The sequence below is a fragment of the Brachionichthys hirsutus genome, chromosome 4 (assembly GCF_040956055.1).
Source record: "Brachionichthys hirsutus isolate HB-005 chromosome 4, CSIRO-AGI_Bhir_v1, whole genome shotgun sequence".
In the NCBI taxonomy this organism is placed as follows: domain Eukaryota; kingdom Metazoa; phylum Chordata; class Actinopteri; order Lophiiformes; family Brachionichthyidae; genus Brachionichthys; species Brachionichthys hirsutus.
This window is the reverse complement of record NC_090900.1, coordinates 6076901-6097705: the sequence shown is the minus strand read 5'-3', so window position 1 is coordinate 6097705 and position 20805 is coordinate 6076901. Positions and strand designations below refer to the sequence as shown.

The 20805-nt window shown below is 38.9% G+C and overlaps 1 protein-coding gene across 1 annotated transcript in view; it reads left to right on the top strand.

Annotated features, from left to right (window-relative positions):
* grid2 (glutamate receptor, ionotropic, delta 2) overlaps positions 1 to 20805 on the top strand; it is a 275340-nt gene that overhangs the window by 116860 nt on the left and 137675 nt on the right. Inside the window, exon 3 of the mRNA XM_068738374.1 lies at positions 20503 to 20790. Within this exon, the coding sequence (XP_068594475.1) occupies positions 20503 to 20790 (288 nt within the window). The remainder of the gene's footprint in view (positions 1 to 20502; positions 20791 to 20805) is intronic.

Below are 20805 nucleotides of genomic sequence, written 5' to 3'. Positions count from 1 at the left end.
ATTTTTTAAATGTCTTGATGGAGGTGATGAAATTTCACTTTAAAGGCTGATAGCAAAGATTTTGTCCAATTGATAAAACACACTAAGCTGTGTGGGTGAGCGAAGCCATGCGTCCCAATTGCCATTTTATCTACTCCTTTTATGACACACATTTCTCTGAGTTGGATGATATAAAATAAAACCAACAGTGACAGAATACATTTAAGGTGCAGACAGGAGCAAACTGGATCAAATCGAAGAAATGATCAGCATCTCCTTGAAACGTCTTAAATTGAGTGCCTTTTGTCAAGATCAGTGCATCTCAAACAGTTAAAGTTGTTGCAGCGACCACTCTGCCAGCATAGTATTTTATTTCAACTTTGTATTTTAAGGCCATGCTTAAGACAACCCACATTACTACATTAGAGTTTTAAATGTTTTGAAGGTAAAGCCATCCAAGGCTTCAAGGAACATTTGGCAGCTGCAGAGTACTCGATACGCAAGTCAGCAGATGGTAGAAACGCCAGCATTGGTGCTTGCGTACTGTTCAAGGGTAAACTTGGAAGAGCAACCTGGGTCGCCGTGAGCAACAGAACCATAGTGGTGGATGTCTCTGTGAATGCTGGATGAGCGCTTCCTCGCCACACACCTGTTTTCGACAGCAGACAGACTGAACTGTGATTGCTACATTATATAATAATTCCACCGGACACTTGAGGGTATATGTGAATGCAATTTTGATAATATTTGTTAACTTTATATTGTTAAAAAAAAATTGAAAGAAAGCAAATATTTTTTTATTGGTCTGCTTTCTGTTTCTGTTCTTTCTGTTATTTTTTTTCATTTCTATATCTGTGTTTTTCTTTCATTTACCCCTGTTTTGGAATAGAAGCTCTCGACTATAGCGCGATGTTATGAGAAATGTGCCATTCAAAAGGAATGAGAATATGTGGCGGGGTTCGACTTATGTGCACGTACTCGTTCTTTGAATTAACAGCAATGAGACCATTCAAAAGGGATGCAAAGTTTGTTTCAATAATGTTGATTTACTTTAACGTCTTAATGAGATATTATGAACCAAACAAAAACACCAAATGTTTATTCAATGCTTATTTATTGGATCCATATTTGCTGTCAAGAACTGGCAGCTACTCTTCCTGGTGTCCTTTCTACAACATATGCAGTAAAAAACTAATACAATAAATACAATAAAAAAATAAAGTCATCATAATATCATCAGCTCACGTGAGCATATACCGGTACCTTTTCAAAAGTAAATGTGCTCACACATTTACAGCCTTTCATATTCTGTCGCATCTTTTCAATTGGTGACTCGTCCTTCATTTGGAATATAATTACCACCATATTAGTATCAACTAGCATGCAATGTATGTTGTCTTTATTCGCTACAAATAATTATTTTTTTCTAGCTGTCATACTGATCATTATAATTAGATTCTTGGTGTGGTTTCATATGAAAATTAAAAGCGTATTTATATGCATATTATGCATTTAAGGCCCATTGTTCTCCATGTCCACTAGCATTCTTGCTTTTATTTATTGTTACATTCATCATAATTTTTTTTTTTTTTTATCTTGCAGTTTTTCTTGCCTTAGGGTTGGAACATTTGGAAAGAGAATCAATAATCTAAATATACTGTGCCATTTTTTTCATTGTGTTGGAAAGAAACTCAATTGTTATTCGGGGAATATCATTGAGCTTTGCACATTGAACTTTGTCTGCACAAATCACGTGTATTCAAAATTGCAAGGGTGTGCGAGCACATTTGCATGTAATGCTTGTATTATTTCTTTTTGTCCTTCCTCCTCTGTCTTTAGTGCTGTCTGCAGGCTCTCTTTCTCACTTGTGCACAAACACGCCCAACTTCTGCAGTCCAGTCAGTATGTTGTGAGAACAATCTGTGACTCTTCAATTTCATAGAATATATAGAATAGTAAAAAAAAATACAAAATCAATACCTTAAAAGTCTAGTACTAGCTCCATCTGCATGCAGAAAAACCGAGTGGCAAACCATCTCAATAGTGTATCAAAAGGTATTTTCAGCGACTGAGCCATGAAAAGCTTTTGAAAGCCAGGGCTAGGTCATTGTTTATCACCATGATTTTTCAAAAGCTTAGGCACTAACATGGGATCAGGCAGGGTGCTTTAGAAACTCAAAGAGCACAACAGTGTCCTTTGGGAGCAAACATAAGACTATTAGAGCCGATTTGGAAGCCCTTCGTAAGAATGGCAATGTTACTGAGAAGCGGAGCGCAAGGGGATTTGGTTGTTGTCCTTGCATAGGGCAATGTGTCATTGTGACTTATCCTTGAGATACAAAGTTGTGCAACATAATGCAATAAAAAAGAAATTCTTAACAGCACAACTTGCAGGAAATGCTGATGAGTCCAGTGAAATATCGCCAACTGTCGAGACATTTTTAAGGTTCCTCTACCAACTAAAAAAGGTACATTTACTTATTGTTATATTATTTTATTATATGGAGGGTGTAATCCTTTAATACTCAAAGTTGTTAGATGAAGATATAATATGAGAGCATATTTCTGTATGCCTGATGTGAGCCTGATCTCACTGATTATCCCTTTAATGTAATCCTCTTTGTCTCACGTCTCGCCACTCATCCTCCCGGCATAAGTTTGTAAAGTAAGGAAAAACACATTTTTGTTTGAACCTTAATCTTTTGCTCAATCTTTTCCTGCACTTTCCTTTAAACACCTTCAGCAAGATTCAGTCGACAGGCAGAGACAGACACATAAATCATCCTCGGGGGGTCACTGCCCAGAGAAACGAGCCAGGATCATAGGAAGGATTGGTATTATTATTTCAGATTCACATTACTGTGTATTCACTAATTTGCTGCTAGTATTCCCCGAGAAGTTGATTTATATTTGTACCTCCAGGTTTTTCTTCAACTTGGTGCTTGAGAAATTCCACAAGGTCTAATTACTGATGCACAGTCACCCTTTTCAGTTGTATCTCTGTACGACTTGCGGCCCAACAATCTGTCTTTCCTTCTTCTGCTCTTCTTGACCCAATCATCAGTATCTTGTACAATTATTAAAATGGATGGCTTTGTTCACGATTCCCGATCATACAGTCAGACTGGTGAAATGGATAAATCACAGGGATCAATAACTTATGTAAATATTTATATTTGTTATCTTGTATCCATCCATCCAACCAACCAATATAGGAAAATACACATTTTGTTATATTGATTAATGTATAATTTTTAATTATTTATGATTAGCCTTTATTAAATCTCCACAGTAGTTGAACGGAACGTGGTACACCAAAAGAGGACAGAACGGGCAGCGACTGTATGATGCGATGATGATGGCATCATTGCGATAATGATGGAGACGGATGAAGCAAATTGCTGTTCAGTGAAGGCCTTGTGCTCATTGAGGATTCAGCCCTCTGCCTCGCACAAAGATAAGGTTTAGATTGAAATACTGAACCGGTCACATACATTCAGTGCCGTACTCGTAATGCCTCATTTGCATTATACGCACATTGGCTCCCATTTTGGAATGGGAAATAGACTCATAGGAGGGTTGAATATGTGTGTGTGTGTCTGTCTAAAGCACAATAGAGCAACTGTCGATATTCCATTAGCCGCATAATGTTAGGGCTCCAGAGGACCGAGAGCGAGTGAAGACGGGAGAGGTAAGGAGTGATATAAAATGGAGAATGAGGAGAACCCATGTAATCCTTACGTTATTCTTCTCCCAGAGCTGCATTACACGGCACGATATCAGCAAATGGGATTTAATAGGCACGTCACGGATGATTTGTCTTGCTAATATTCACTCCAGAATAGAACCTTTCCCAAGTATTTTGCATTGTATATCTGCATAACCATATTCAGGAATATCAATCTCATGCTTCTCTCAGTTCTGCCCTCTTTCTTTGGCATCATCCTTTGGCTCAGCCTTCTCTTCCAGCTCTCTGCTTCGTTCACAGGATGTCCGTGGATCTTTGTGTAATGATTCGAGGAAAGCTCGTCTTTTTCATGTTATTGCTCTGTGCCCCAATTGCTACGTAGTTATTCACCTATTTATTTGTTTCAGTGGATGATTTGTTTTTTTTCCGCCTCAGGTACTTTAACATCTTAGGTGCATACTTTTTTTGGTGGACTTCAACTGCGTTTTCAATATATGTGATCAAGGAATATTTACTGTGGAGTGTGGACATCAAATAATACATCAAGAAGACCTTTGGAGAATCATTCATCTATTACATTTCATTTAAATCATTGTTTTTCTGGTAAATTGCTAGAAAAACACACACACACCAAAGAAAATTGAGTGATTTTCAACTTTCATCTTTCTTGCCCCCTCCTGTTTACAGTTCTTCTCCCAAACCACAAGGTTGTTTGTCATTTTCTCGCATGGTAAGCAGCGGTCACATTACCATGAAATTGACTTGTTTAAATGGCTGTAAAGCATTCAACGTTGATGGCATGGCCGCCTGGCTAGGTTTATAAATTGGGGGCCCAAATATGGAAAGACACATAATCAGCAGGGGTGAAGGGGGGGTGGGGCGTACACTATTTGCCCTCTTGGATTAAGTCATGAAAGATTCACTCGTCAGATGAGATTCAGGACAAATAATTTGGCAAAAGCATTTTATAAATAGATGGTTAAGAACAGCAACCTCAGTGGAAACAAACTAAACATCAGTTTATAAACACAATTTACGAACAAATTTTGACTCGGATGGCGAATAAGCTTCGATGTACGAACTCCCACGCTTGCTGTCATCGAACTTGTCAGCTGTGTTTTGTACATAGCGTGGTTCGTACCGTTCCTTTGTGAAACACGTGTTTCTTGAGCTTTTTTTTTTTTTGGTTAAATTTACCCTCATTATGGAAAGTGAAAATTGTTACTGGTAGTGGGGCTAAGAAAGCCTAGGCCTATTCAAAGGACTAGTCTTCTTCCTTGGGTATCCCATTAATCTCCGGGGTTAATTTAACTAACAAACAGGTGAGCAACTCTGAAGTCACGCCATGTAAAGCATACTCATGACATTATCCATTCAGTATCCACCTGAACAACATTTCCTTTTTCATTGGTACCTGCAGGGTCTGATATCTTAATGTACTAAATTACTTTTTTTTTTAAATAGCAATGACACTCAGGATTTATAGAAAGGATGTATCTTTTATTTACAAATTACATGGATTTACTTGTAACCTCAACGTTGGAATCGGTAGATTGTCATGTGTATCAGCACGCAGCATCTCCAGAGATAATGTCATGGAGTTATGCTATATTGTCTAATATGCTATATCATTAGTGATTTATTAGTTCTCCTACCTGCTTCCCATTTGCTTCAAAATCATCAGTGATATAGATGGATTCAGCTCCATGGCAAGAACCGTGTGATGATAAGTTTATACTTTAAAAAGACAGTAATGGGGTAGTAAAACCCTGACTCCGCCTTCCCTTTAATGGATAATATGGACAGTTTTCGTCCGGCACCTGTGAGTCATGGCACACACTTTTCCCTTAATTAAAAGAATGTTATCAAGACTGTTGCAAATTAGCACAGCAGTGTGAAAATGTGTGTGTGTGTGCAAGTGCACAAGAGGAAGTGTCTGTATTCATTCATGCAATGACCTCCTGAAAATCACCCCATTCTTTTTTCCACTACATCAAATTGTTAGTCACTCTGTGACAAATACATCAATCTTCAATTTTAAATCAACTTTGTTAAACTTTTTCTTTCGTGTTGCTACTAGCGAGACAATTATGTTTTGTTTGACCTCCCAATGGAATAGCACATTTTAGGAGGACAAAGACACAAGGATAAAAATTAAATAAAGTAAAAGTGATCGTAGATTGGGGATACAATGGCAGGATCAGTAATAATGCAAATGACACATATAGCCTATAACTACATTATATAACTAATTAAAAGTAAATGCTGTGTTCTGTTCTCTGTAGAATGCGGGGCTAATTCCAGTGAAATGATTCAATTAAAACTGTTCATTCACGTTATAAACATCCTGTCACAGCAGGCACTTTACACACATTAGTCATATTCTGAATAGAATGCAATTGCCTGTAGGGTCTCGTCCGTGGTTTAGACATTCAAGTGGGCCATTTGCAGACGCAGGAAATCTGTGCTGACTGACTGATGGTGACTGAGGGTAACTGTGTCGTCACCCTGCTTGTCATACTTGGTCAATTCCAAAGGCAATAAGAGCTTTAATTTAAATTTCCTCTGCAGCTTACATTTACATATAACGAACTTTATTAATCCTGAGCGGGAGCTTTTTTTTTCACACTCGATATATAAACGTATACGTATATAAAGACATATACAGGCCGGAGTGTGCACACACACACACACACGTACACACACATACACACCTACACACACGTACACAATGGCTTGCCACATAGCATTGCTCTGAGCAGCTTATGTGGATCGGTGCCTTGCTCAAGTGAACCTCGGCAGTGCTCAGGCACTTCTCCAACTACCAGTTCACAATCCATGCTTTGGTCCACGCTGGACGTCCACAAGCCAGTCCTTGTGGACAGAGCTACATGCTACCCCAAGAAAAAAGAAAAAGACAACAAAGGATGCCAAATATTAAAGCATAAAAAACACTGTTTGAAATGAAAGGACAATCAGGATAACCACGCACAGGCACATGTCAGCACCTTGAGGCTACACAGTATAACCATTAGAGGACTTCTATTGTACCACTGTGTCTTAGAAAATGTGAGACACTGCTTGTATTCATATTTTCACGATATCTGTACATCACCAGGGTGTAAAGATTATCTTTAGGTTGGACATTACAATCACAGGGTCAGTACCAACAAATAGAAACCCAAAAAGCACACACTAGAAATTGTGTGTGCTTCTATTGGTTGCATACCAAATGAAAGGTTTCTTGTTCAATCTCGGACCTAAAGTAAAAATGAATGAGCGACTGGTTCCATGGATCCTATTGCAGTTGGCTTTGAGTGGGATGCAGCGTACATACTGGACAAGTCACCAGTTCACCAAGTGTCACGCCTGATCGAAACGCCGTATAGACTCTGTGCAGAATTGTCACAGGTCAACAGTTTATTTAAAATTCAAATAAGCTGCATCATTTAGGGTGTTTGGTGAAGGTACACTACATCAGGGTTAAGGTTTGAAGGACATTCAATACACATTCTCTGCCAGTGTTTTTCTTTGTGTGTGTGTGTGCTGTTGAGTTATGAGAGGGAGGTGAGAGGTATGGAGTTTGAATAGTTCAATATTAAAATGATGAGACAAGTGGAGACTATGACAAGGGGCCAACAAGGTGTAGAAAAGGACAGGAGCTGCCCTGCCATTAATGCTGAAATGTGAATGACTGGCATTAATTCAAATTATATTAAAGGACAAAGGGCATGGAGGCGGCTCGGTGTGAACAAGACAAATGAATAGATGGTAAGCATAGCCTCTCCTGTTAAAATGCATCAGGGTTGTAAGGTGAACACTGTGTGGGTTACATGCAAATAGAGTCCACCAAATGATAAAGGCTTTTCTGTCAATGAATCTTCATCTGCTTATCAAGGAAGCACTAATGTCATAGTAGAACAGTAATTAGAGAAGCTTATGTATGATTGTTCACAGTCCATAGTTTGGCTTCTGGAAAAGCAAGAGCTGCTCCCAATATTTCCAAGCCATGCAGCTCGCTGATTATCTGTGAGTCTGTACCTTCCAGCCTCAGCTTCAAGCCTGGGATCTTATTTTCTTTTTCCAGGTTATATACCTCACCTCCCTTTAGATTTTTCTTTAAGCTTCTTTGTCTGGCAAATTCTCCTGGGACCAATTTTCTGCATGTGAGCTTAGCAGTAACCAGGGCTCCAGACAACACAGATCCCAGCTTCATGGGGGCAATCAAAATGTCAATGAGGCAGCGATTCCAGGAGAGTGGGTCTATCGAAAATGGGAGCGGGTAAGAGAGAGAAAATCAGAGAAGAAGCATATTGGAGACAAATGAGACCAAGAGGAAATAAGGGATGTGGCATTTCCTTACACATGTGGAAAAAAGACAAGGACAAACCTAATGGCCTGAAGCCAAATAAGCTATGAGGAGCAATAGCAGTAGGACAGGAGTGATCCCCTGAAGAAAGAGATGCATGTGTGTGTGTGTGTGTCTGGAGGAGGTTTGTGGAAGTCATAGAGAGGCAAATACAAGCAATGAGTGGTGGATGCAGAAATAGTGTAGGACCCAGAGCAGGAAACAATGATATATAAGTGAAAGGAAAATGCATAGTAAAGTGGGAGTGAGAGTCAAACTTGTGTTTGCACAGAGAAAACCCACGCAGAGCATATTGGACTAAGACTTTCCGTGATGAACAAATCAAACAAAGTTCCTTTTCTAGCTTTGAGATTCATCCAAATGATGCAGAAACAAATAAACTCTCTTCTTAGAGAGATAGATGGATCGATTGATGGTGCGTAGTCAGCCACTCTGACACGTCAGCCTACTCCCTGCAACATTATTAATTCCTTCTGTAGTGCAATGTGTGTGATTGATTAAGTCGGCGAAGAGAACAATAAAGTCTACATGTGTTTGTACCATGTCCATGACTGATGGCCAGATCTAGTTTCATTACAAAGTTAAACTCATAGCTGCTTTGTCAGCAAATCTACAAACAGGTGCAGGGAAGCATTTTGTGCAGCAAATGTTGGGTGATTTAAAATTATGGTTTTTTTTTTATAAATAAATAACAATTAAAAGACCTGCCTTTTCCTCTCCCTTCCATTTCCCTTCTCGACTCAACTATCCAATCTTATCCAAAATTAGAATCATTATTCATTCATTCTCGAATATAATGTGTTTATGGCCATGATGAGATTTAATGTACCATCAACTTATGTACTGGAATGTATGATTGAAGCATGTATGAAAGCAGATAATTATAATGATGCTTAGTCCAATACAAAAATAATTAGAAACTATATTTTGAGACTGTGTTATAATTAAAATGCTAAAGAGGAAAGTGATGCATCTATATATTCAAAAGTGACACACACACACACACACGGGCTTAAATGTTTTTATAATTACACATATCCATAAAAACATACACATACACAATATGTGTATGCATGGGTAAATCCAATCTTCTTGCCTATCTCTGTGCAGTTATGTGTGGTAAGGTTTTTTGTCTTTTTAATTAAAGCTCTCGTGTTTTTGCTGATAGACACCCAATCAAGTGGACAGTGTCCATTTTTTTGAGATTCTGTTCATGTTCAGTAGTAAATAAGCTATACGCAGACACATATGGAGTGTAATGGAAGGAGAAGGATGGATGGATGACACAAGTGAAAATGACACAAATGAAGTGGATGGATGAATTCAAACACTGATTTGAAATATGTTGGATGCAATGCAGTGAAATGAACACAGCAGGCAGGTAAATATTATCACATATTAGTATACAAAGACATTGACTTCCATTTTCTTTTTTATGCTCAGTGTGGACTTTGCTTCAAACACGGGTGCACCTGTTCATGTGTGCTAGAGCTGCTAAAGAAACTGAGGTGTCTCTGACATATGGTAGAGACATCTCATTGACCTATTATACGCTCACACGAAAAGGTCAAATGGACTGCACACATGCTGACACACACTGAAACGTATGCCGTGAGTTGACACATGAGAATCGTCTCTTGTCTTTTCTTCTCTTCTCTTCTTTAACTGAAATGAGAGGAGATGATTCTACCAGGATGGGAAACACTTTTTGTGTGACCGTGAATCTCGTTTTGATATCAGAAAAAGAGGAGCTAAAGAAGCCATTTTTGTCAAACTGGAGAGACCATCCCTGAACACAGGAGGAGTGAAACACCATCTATCTGCAACATGCAATGCAGTATTGACCTCTGTCCCCAAAATCAACAACCCCCAACCAGACCTGGATGCCTCTCAACAAGACAGCTCACCTGAGGGTGAGGGGGGCAACAACCCATCACCTTATTTATGTTAATTCTCTAGTCAGGTTTCATTACTGCCGGGGAGCATTAGTAAAGGAAATGCTGACACTCCTGAGGAGTCTGATTGCCTTGGTAGTTTTGGTCCCTTCTTTGTTTCTTTATTTTCTGCTCCAACAAGAGTATAAGTATCTAAACTTGCTACCAGTTTCTTGTATGATTGTTGAAATTCGGATTCGGCCTACTTCGACCAGATTACAGATGTTTCATACATGTTGAATATGTCTTTTCTTTAAAAGGAGTTATTCTGAAGAGTTCAGCGTTGTATTATTTTCTTCCATGCTAAGTCATTTATTAGGAGGTATCCAAAATAATCCTAGCACAGATTGCATTGGCAAAACGTATATTTAAAAGGGGTTAGGGATAAAAAAAAAAGAGACACAAGGAAGAAAGGAAAAAAACATTTAATGGAAAGAGGAATTGAAAGCTGTAGACAAGTCTGAATATATACAGAACAGCAAAATGTGACAGCGAAAAAACGAGAAGGATCTGAAAAGATGTCAATAACGCTCAAGACGGCAAGCAAAAGCCAAAACAGACATCTGTTTCTGTCAGTTTGGATTTGCACAGGTGAATTCCTCCGGAATGTGTGGATGCAACCTCACAGCAACGGGATCTCTTTTTTAATGAAAAGCTACACGGCACACTCAAATATACATTGTCAAGTGACTGGTGTTTGCACCAGGTATTTTAAGTTGCCAAATGACAAACTTGTCTTTGTCTCTTTCTTTCTCTTTTTGGGGGGGTCTTTGTCTCTGCCCATCTTCCAATGAATCTCCACGCATACGTGCAGCTCGATGAATAAAAACTGTCTCTCTTTGTGACTGCCAGCTTGGCCAAGCTGGAGCAAAGTGTCTTTCATGAAACGAGGTGTAAGTATCAAAGAGGCTGAGGGGCTCCCCGCCAGCCAAATGAAAGCAACACATCTTAGCATATGTCTGGTTCCTGCACAGAGCATGACACAAGAATGAAGTGAGTGACAGATGTTTCTGGAACAGGCTGGTAGTATGAAGTAAGAAGATGGGAAGAACAGAGAGATAGGTTAAAATCTTTTAAAGGGGTGAGGGCATCAAATCAAGCCTGGTTCCAGGCCAACACTACATACCACATACAGATATGAATTTAACACATATATGATGACTATGTACTTATCTCGTCACTTGATTACTTGTCTATAACAAGTAAATGGGGAAAACAATTCTGTCACACTACATATTTGACTATTTACGTTTTGAAATTTAAGGGGAGACTGAACTTCCCTTGCAGTCTTCGAGAAATTGCCCCTGATGTCTATATAATTTTGCAGTGAATACAGTATTGAAGTTCATAGGTCGAGCTACATCCAGTGTCTTTCACTGCAAACATTAAGCAATTACCATGAAGGCAAGCGGCAAAAACCTGACTTGTGATTTACTGCCAATCCATATTGAATTCAAACACGCATGCATATAAGATTAGTAATGTCAGGACACATGACTACAAGCTCAGTACGCCTGCTGCCACTGGAACACAGCCTGTAATCACTGAGAATGGTCCCGCAAAAAACACTCCATCATTCCATTTCACAAAAAAGAGCAAATCAATTTCCATCACATCATTTTGAAGTTAATTGTAAAAGTTAAAAGAAAAAGTTTAACGGTACATACAATTCTTCTCCAAACCCAAATTAATTCTCAGTTCAGCTCTGCGATATAGGGACGCTCCAATAAGACATCTTTTCCAATCAAAGTTTTAGCGTTAACGTCAATTATTTTCGGCCAGGGGTCACACAAACAACCAGCTAACAATGCAACGCTCATTATAGTAATCGGTGTTTTCCTAAAAACATCGAATTCATTCAAATTAATCTTTTAAGAAATGAAGTGCCGAAAGAAAATTACTCTCCATCAACACAGTATGTGATGTAGTTTTTTTTGTTTTTTAATGACTGCTGAGATGCAATTACTTTGTCACTAATTGCTGAGTGTGTGTGTCAGTGCTTAAGCGCCCATTCCCACGTCCTGCTGTCTGGCTCGTCTTTTGCCCCATTTCCACCTGGCCCTTTGTGCTAGTCTACAACACAGGGCTGAAAAAACAAGGGCTGTTGTCATTGCATCAAAGATCACATGAACAATTGTTGATTGTGCCAGCTGTTGTCTAAAGAACAAGTCACACTGGGCAGAAAATCTAAATCAGTGAGTTAATTTCAAAAACGTTAACGCAAACTATATACTATTCATCAATATGTGTTTCTATTTATTGCCAATTCATTTTTTGCTGATGGTATCCAGTAAGTGTTGTCAATGCCTTCTCATTACCCTCACCAAAGAGGAGGCGAGGGTATTGCAATTGGGTCCGTTTGTCTGTTTGTCTGTCTGTTTGTCTGTCCGCGCACATAACTCAAAAACTAGTAACCCAATCGACTTGAATTTTTTACACAAGCAAGGTTCTGTCCGTGGCTCGGTCCTCCCCGAGAATGGCGTTGATCCGGATCTGGATGCAGATTCTAGAATTATTTTTACATGAACAGGAATTGTGCCTGTGCTGTAACATGGGAGTGTCACTTTAAGAGGGACGGACACGAATGGCATGATGGGAAAGACAAACAAACAGACAGACCCAATTGCAATACCCTTGCCTTCCCTTCGGCGAGGGTAGTAATGTCATGGAATCATTGCAGACCATCCACATATACTGTAATGTTGTTGCGTCATCAGCAAGGAACAAAGTACAATTACAGTCCCTCAATAGTACACTGCTTATGTGCAAACACCTCCCACATAATCACACTATACATTTTGTAGTGTGACTATGGACACACGCACAATTGCACAATCCTCTAATTGTTTTGCAAGCATTAGCACCCATCCTCATTGAGTGTTTCTTTGTTTCATCAGGATCAAACAATTTAACAAGGATATGCAACACCTTTTAGATACATGAGATATTCTGCAAAGCGCCACAAACATGTTTGCAATGTTTATTCAAAGATGTCACCACCAAAATCTTTGTTATCTCAAATAGTTTAATTTTGACATATTTTGTATGCAATGTACATTACACACATTCGCACACACACATATTTGTAAAATTTACAAGTGTTTTTCTTCGCAATGTCGTGGGTCAGATTTTATTATTATAAGGCCTGGCGTGTGCCAATGATCAAATGATTATTCAGTGCTCCTCCAGCTGACAGACGGTGAAGAGTGGGAAGAAACAGAATACTTCAGGCCTCGGCAGACATGTGTTCAAGCAACAAGCTGACGGTTATCACAGATTCATATTGCACACATTAAAGCCAAAACTGACAGATATTTTAATCAAAACAGATATCAAACCCAAACACAGTTGAAATAAATTGTTTTAAGTACAAATCTTGTATCTTTGTTAATGTTTTCATGCTGTGTGATTGGCTATAAACACTTGCGCACTCAATTATGGGAAAACAGATTGACAGCAGAGAGGCATAATCCAGGAATTGGTAGAGATTCTTCCATTGTTTTTCAACTTGAAATACATCAGTCCTTTTGCTCCTTCCTTCTATCTAGGTACTTACAGTAGGGGGGGCTGCCATCTGTCATCTGTCACCTGTCACACTGTATATATGAACAGTATATGAACAGAGAAAAAACAACTGTCTGGGAACAAGCATGCTGTAGCTCCAACCAACCAATATACAAACACACACCCACAGACACACTTTTTCCTCCTTCTGAGCTCACTAATTCTTATTAGAGCAACATAAAATGTGTCATACATCCTGCCGAGACAGGGAGGGAGGGAGACTCAGAATCAGAATCAGAAGTAGTTTATTGCCATTGTCAATGAGGGTTCACTGACTAGGAATGTTTCTCGGTGAAGTCGTGTTACATGTAACAGTGTCAGGGTTTACCGGTAAAGTATCGAAGCTTGTCTGCCTGATTCATTTTGTGTGCGTTTAATCATTATTACACAGGGTGTCAGGGAATTACCCCGACAAACAGTAATGACAAAATACAAAAAACATACAAGTACAGACACATCACAAAACAGAAGAGACTGACACAGTGATGTCGTGGCTTTGATGGCTTTGTCAGTCACAACTCCAGCCTCCACAGATATCCAATGCAACTGTAGTCATTGGCTTTTATGTCACTGGCCTTGAAAGATTATCAGAAAACAAATGAATGACATGAGAGGAAGCATGGTGGTTCTTTAGTCTATCTCATCTAAGCACCCCTTTATGTCCATTCTATCTTTATATCCTCTCCATTCATCTAATCAGCTCACAAAACACACTCAAAACCAAATTAAAAAAACAACACTGCGTGCCACAGCGGCTCCAGTTATTGATATTGTATAATTATTCACTTTTATAAGCCAATGGTGCAAACTTCATTTTTTATATATGAATATATAACATATGAATTCCCATTTTCTTAATTCATTCCTCCCTCCTTTTAACTGCTAATTAGCATTTTCTGCTCCTTTTTTAAAATGTCAATCCCTCCTGTATTTTATAAAGCTCTTCACCCCAATGCACCTCTTTCTAGTCTTATATTTTCCATTATCCTTCTGAAATGCCCATCCTTAACTTACTCATTATAGAACAAAAATTGCTTTTTTTTTTATTTCTGTTGAATCCTCTTATTCTCCATTTCTGTCTTTATACAGCAGCAGCTAATTAAGTTGTTTCATCACTCAATATGCTGCTGTCTTTGGCACAGGAAAATGCACCACAGTGACAGGAAACACATTTTACTGTTGTTGTGCTTCTAAATATTGTGTTAAACGTCCGACAATAGCGTGCTGTCTCGACACTAACCACTTCTTGCATATCCAAAGGGGAGAACAGTAAATTGATCTACCCACTCAGAATCTATTTTTCTCATGAGTAACACAGTCCCACTTGTTCCCGTGTCTACTCCCTGCCAAACCTTTTTCAAAATCTGACGGTACTTATGATTAAAAAAAATAATAATTTGTGGAAAGATTATGCAAGTTTCAGCAGTTACAATATGGGAGACATTCAGTCCATATTTCTGTGGTAACAACTGAGATTATTTTAAATCACATTTTTCATTTGAATTTACACATCAGTTTATACTTTCGCTTTTTCACAATCATGTTCATGTCGAGGAATAAAAACCCTTTGAGAAAAACAAAGCACATAAACCACACCTGTGTGCAATTGACTATTGAGACATCAAGCGGGAATATATGGCATCTGTTGTGTACAAAGGCAATGAAAACAGACACACATCAAGCCATTAGCAGGGAACAACAACCGATCCATTTTCTAAATATGATTAAAGCATTGACAAATGGGTCATTACCCAATCTGACACAGGAAATCTATGAAGGAGCGCAAGTGAGCAAGAGAGAGGGCAACTGGGAGTAGGCAACAGGCAGTCCATATAAACACATTGAATAACATGCTCAGTGTGTATCCGTATCTTCCAGCGGTTCACATTAGAGGCTATTACAAGGCAAGAAATGTAAAGGTTAAGAAAAAATATGTAAAATAAGAGTGTGGCAAAATAATTATTCAAACTAAAGAGAGGAGAGAAAAACAGAAGGGTTAGGATCTGCAAATTAAACACATTCCAGAAGCCCATATATATATATATGGCCTTCAGGTGTCTTTGAATGGACTGAGGATGGATGATGCTAGAACTAGCCAAGGGAAATAAGAAATGGGAAAGAGGATGAAGTGCTGCCACAGGAAGGCTGGGCTCTCTGGGCAAGTTGGATCACAGTGCACTTCTTTTGATTTTGTACTTTCTTTCTGTCACCCATGAACACAAACTGATGAATAGATATTGGATAATTATTTGCTGATAATGAGTTGTGCTGTGAGGTGAAGCATGTAACTGAGTAAAAAAAATAAGATCAGAAATCTGATCATTACCTGGATAATATGGATGAGTGTGCGTGGTGTAATGATGCATGGTTAAAAAAATGCTATGGAAACTCTCGAAATATTGTAGTGCAGGAGGAGATGGTAAACACTTTACACTTAAGTTGCTCAAAAGTATTTTACAGTGATATAAGCATACATAAAGTGTCATGCAATGCAATCTGGGAGAAATAATACATGACTACAACACTTTAAAGAATGTCGCCATTGACATGAATGCGTGGTAAATTTGGCTGTAAAAAACAGAGCATCATGGGAAGTGAAAAAAGAGGGTAACTTCTTAGACCGACTCGCCATAACTTGCTCAGGGTGTCAAAATGTGAGGACAATGATGATGATCCACAATGTGGCATATTTGTGATCATTGTAAAATATGATTATTAAGAGTATTGATTCTTATAATCATCATCATCATCATCGAGTATTAGTTCTGTAGCAGGGATGGAAGGAGAGCAGCCATTTGTGTATTTGATGGGCGATGATGGGACTCCTGGCCCTTCCACTCCAAATGTTCCATTGGCATGCGTGAGTGATTGTGTGAATCCTGATAAGCAGGTGTTAGCCTCTTTATGTCAGTGCGTAAATGCTGGTCTGTGTTGTTATGTGATTGCACTTATCAGGATACATTAACACAGAGATATACTTACACATAATGAACCGAATAAATGTGTGACCAGCAGTTTAATTGGATCTAACAAACAATTGAGATGATGGATGAATGAATAGATGGATGGAGGGAGAAAGAAAAATGAATCATCCCTGAATCATCTACTTTACATGCATTAATGTCAGTTAATGGAGTGAATGATTTAGCTGAGTGTGGATGAGTGGCAAAAGGTGACGGAAACAGTGAGCAGCTAAAATCCTTCAAATGTATAATGTTGGCTTGTGTTGAGTCAAAGGGGAGAGTCAAAAGGAGTTTTTCTCAAAATAGAAGAAAAGATACCAAGTAGGAAAAATATAAATTTTTGAGGAAAAGAAAGACAAGGATAAACATGGAAAAAGCGAAAAAAGAAACTGGATGAATGAGAGGTTAAATACATTTCTGGGGCATAAACTCAGAATAGATTATGCTAATTGTGACAAAATAAAGGGACCAGAAACGGTTCATCAAAAGGTAAGCGGTGGAGAGGCAAGCTTTAAACAGACAGTGTTTGTGAGAAATTATCGGTTTGGTATTTTCAGCAAGAGAAAGAGGTCTATTGTGTCAGAGCACAAAACACATAAGAGCTCCAGTTTTTTGGTGAGGAGATGCACCCTGGGTCATTTCAGTAGATTTTGAACGAACTTCTAATAAAGTCAAGCATCATAACAGTCAGCCGACAGCTCGTCTTTGCAATGAGCACAACATTTTGCTAAATGAAGCGATTCTGTCAGTTTCACTTGACCATGTCAACTAATCACAACCTGATAAATGAATCAGAGTGCAGTGAAAAACTCTGGCCTCTGTGGGGTCCATTAATTTTTGATAATGGACATCTCAAAGGATATCACCCTATTTGCATAACAAAAAATGAAAGACCATGAATTTACATTCTTAAGTGGTTTGCTATGAAAATGTAAAGTTTCCAGAAGCCATAAATCAGGCAAGCCCTGATGGAAATGCCATAAATCAGAAAACAACTTGGCAGCGGGAGATATTTCTTGAATACTAAGATCTTAGCTGAAAGCTAATGTTATGCTGGTAAGACAGAGTCAATAACATTTGATCTGTCCCCTAATCAGAATTAATGCACATCCTGCAGCCAATCAGAACAAAGAATTTACTGAGATCAGTTTGACATTTTTGGTAAAATTGCAGGTTTTCTAGTTGTAAACTGTGATTGTCTGGGTTTCCCTGCATAGGCTGCTGCCCCCGCGACCCGACTCCGGATAAGCGGTTGAGGATGGATGGAGGCGTCCAAATTTGTGTTTGTGCTCTAAACTCTAAGTTAACGACACATTTGGCTGCCACGTTCTTCAGTTCAATGTAAAAATGTTGAACTGGTAAATGCGATCGGCTATTTACATGATTAGCAGAGAGCGTTAATGAGACTACCAGTCCGAAGCACACAGCACATCCAATGTGTGTTGAAGAGAGGATGAAGGCACTAATTCTCCAAAGTGGCCATATAAGTACAGGATTAGCCAAGCCACCCATCATGCAGTGTTGATGATGCTAAGTTAATGTGCTAAACTGCAGTCGAAATGATCAAGACAGCTACAGAGTTAACACAACTGCTAAAATAAGGATGGATAATTTTGAGGATGAAGGCAATGATACTCGAACACCCGGCTCTATTATCAAAAGATGCACATGCTGACATGCGAAGGGAGAAAATACTGTTAAATGTTTGAATGAACAAATTAATCCATTACGTGTATCTTTATCTATTCATGTCTGCACCTCCCGGCACACACAGCCTCGAGCACATGATCAAACATTAAGATGATGCTAGATAGAAGTTGAATCCTGGGCTCAGTGGGTTTCAGAATAATGGCCATGACTAAGCAGTATGCTGAGACTTACTGGAGTTTAATTATATATTGTTACACTGTAATTAATTTCTCAAAACATGGACTTGCACAATGGGCAGTGAAATTGAAACTGCCTTAGCTTGTTCACATTAATCATCTACATCAGTGCATGAGGAAAATCTTGAGTAAAATATTCTTATTTTGTTGAACAAGAGGAAGTAATCTGTTTGTAGTTAAATAAGAATGGGATTTTATTGTAACATATTTAAAGCTGTCACCTTCAAATTAGAATTACACTTGAGAAACATCTATAGCCAGTTTAACATTAAATTGAACTGTTTTTTTGGTCTTGAATTTGGTGCATTTGATGTAAAAATCCTCACATCAATCATTTTCAATGAATTTATGATGACATGTGCCTCTCAAACAGTCAAACAGTGCATACAATTTACATCAGTAAGAATAATAATTAACCAACAAAAGCTATTAAAAAGATGGCATTTTGTGCATTTTGAATGTGAAGACAAACACAGAAATGCTGGAATTTGCAAGGATTTGGGGATCATGGCTTCATTTTGCTCTTCTCAGCACCGCAAGTCTGTCTCCTAAAGCTTTTCATTCTTTTCTCTTTCTTTCTCTGGCTATATTTTTGCAGTGTCAACAGATTAGTCCGTGTTGTGTTATATACGGGCAGGCTGTGCCTTTTAGATTGTTTTTCTTTGCTTTTGTGCTCTGCCTCTACCATGTTTGTTTTTGCATATGTGTGTTGACTTTGCTGTCTTTACACTTTATTTCCACTCCTTTTTGTTTTACTCAGACACTCCGTGGAAGTAATCGAGTCGACTGGAAGTGAAATAAACGCATTCTGGTTCTTATCTCGCAGCAAGGGATGCAGTGAGCAGAGTCAAAGCCAAATTAGATACTAAAATAAGGATGAGAATGGGGCCAAAGTGTAAGGCCAGCATTTATGAGGACATGTTGGTAAAAGTAATGAAGGAGCAGACTGAGGGAAGCAAAGCACTTTGAAAAAAACGAAAGTAATAAAGACGTGATTAATCGAAGGACGTCTGGTGTGAGGAAGGGAGTGAGGATATGTGGCTGCTTTTGTTGCCACGAGGGTAAACAAGAAGGAGGGAGAATGCGGCTGGTGAGTAAAGATGGTGAGGAAGATGGGTGGGTGGAATAGAAGGCGCTTGAAGAGGGGATGCGAGAGAGGATGTAGAAGAAGGTGGCAGATGAATTTTAGGACAGCATGCAACATTCAGCGGTGCTGTGAGCCAAATGAAATGAAAATCACTGCAAGACTATAGCTTTGAAATGATTGGGGCTGAAAGGTAAGCACTCAGAGGGGCAGTTTTGGACAAGAAGGAGCTAACAGAGGCGTGGGCTGAGAGGGTAGGAGGTAGAGCTGTTTTTGACAGCACTGGATGAAATGAGAAAGGTAGGAAAAAAAGATTTGAAATAAGCACAGACAGTGTTTGTGCTGAGGCCATTTAGGCAGTAGAGCACAAACAGCTGGAGTTCTGTGGATCATCTGTCCAAGAGAAGGGCAGCTTTTACCGAATGGTATACTAATACTGTACACACTTTTGAAGACACATTAAAGTAGAAGAATACTTTAATAGTTTTCTATACTACACTGCTTTATATTTATTTATTTATAAATATAAAAAATTATATTTATAAAGTGAGACATGACTTTTCTTTGTGTTTTTGTCTTCTTTTACCATGGCCATGCCACACAGGATTCATCGGTGCAGTTTTATCTGTCCACCATAAATTCCTCCCATACCTTTTATATCGCTGTGTATGCATGCATCTGAATCCAGCTTCCTCCTTGTCTTTGCGCTCACTAGAGCACAGGTTTTGTATAACTGCATCATCTTTTGTCCTCAAAATAAATATGCAATGCATGTAAAACATGCAGAAGCAGGTCACTAAGAATGCCTCTGCCTTTTTCCTTTGGTGTTTTTGTGTTGTTGCTTGAAGACTTGTTATTGTGAATTCCTATCACAGATACTTGATATGATCAAAACTGTTACACACCTTGCATCACAAATGATTGTTGGCATAAAAGAGTAATAATAATAAAATATAATAATAAATAATAATTCTCCAACACACTCTAATCTGTTCTCCTTTTTTGTGGTTTCTCCTCCCTTCTGTCTCTCCTCAGCCTGTGAGCTGATGAATCGCGGCATCCTGGCTCTGGTCAGTTCAATCGGCTGCATGTCAGCGGGCAGCCTTCAGACTCTGACCGATGCCATGCACATTCCCCACCTCTTCATCCAGCGCTCCCCAGCAGGAACGCCGCGCTCTTCCTGTCCACGAACCAGTCGCATTCCTGGAGCAGATGACTATACCTTAATGGTCCGCCCACTGGTCTATCTCAATGAGGTCATCATGCAAGTGGTGTCTGAGTACAGCTGGCAGAAGTTCTTCCTCTTTTATGATTCAGATTTTGGTAAGGACACATTTG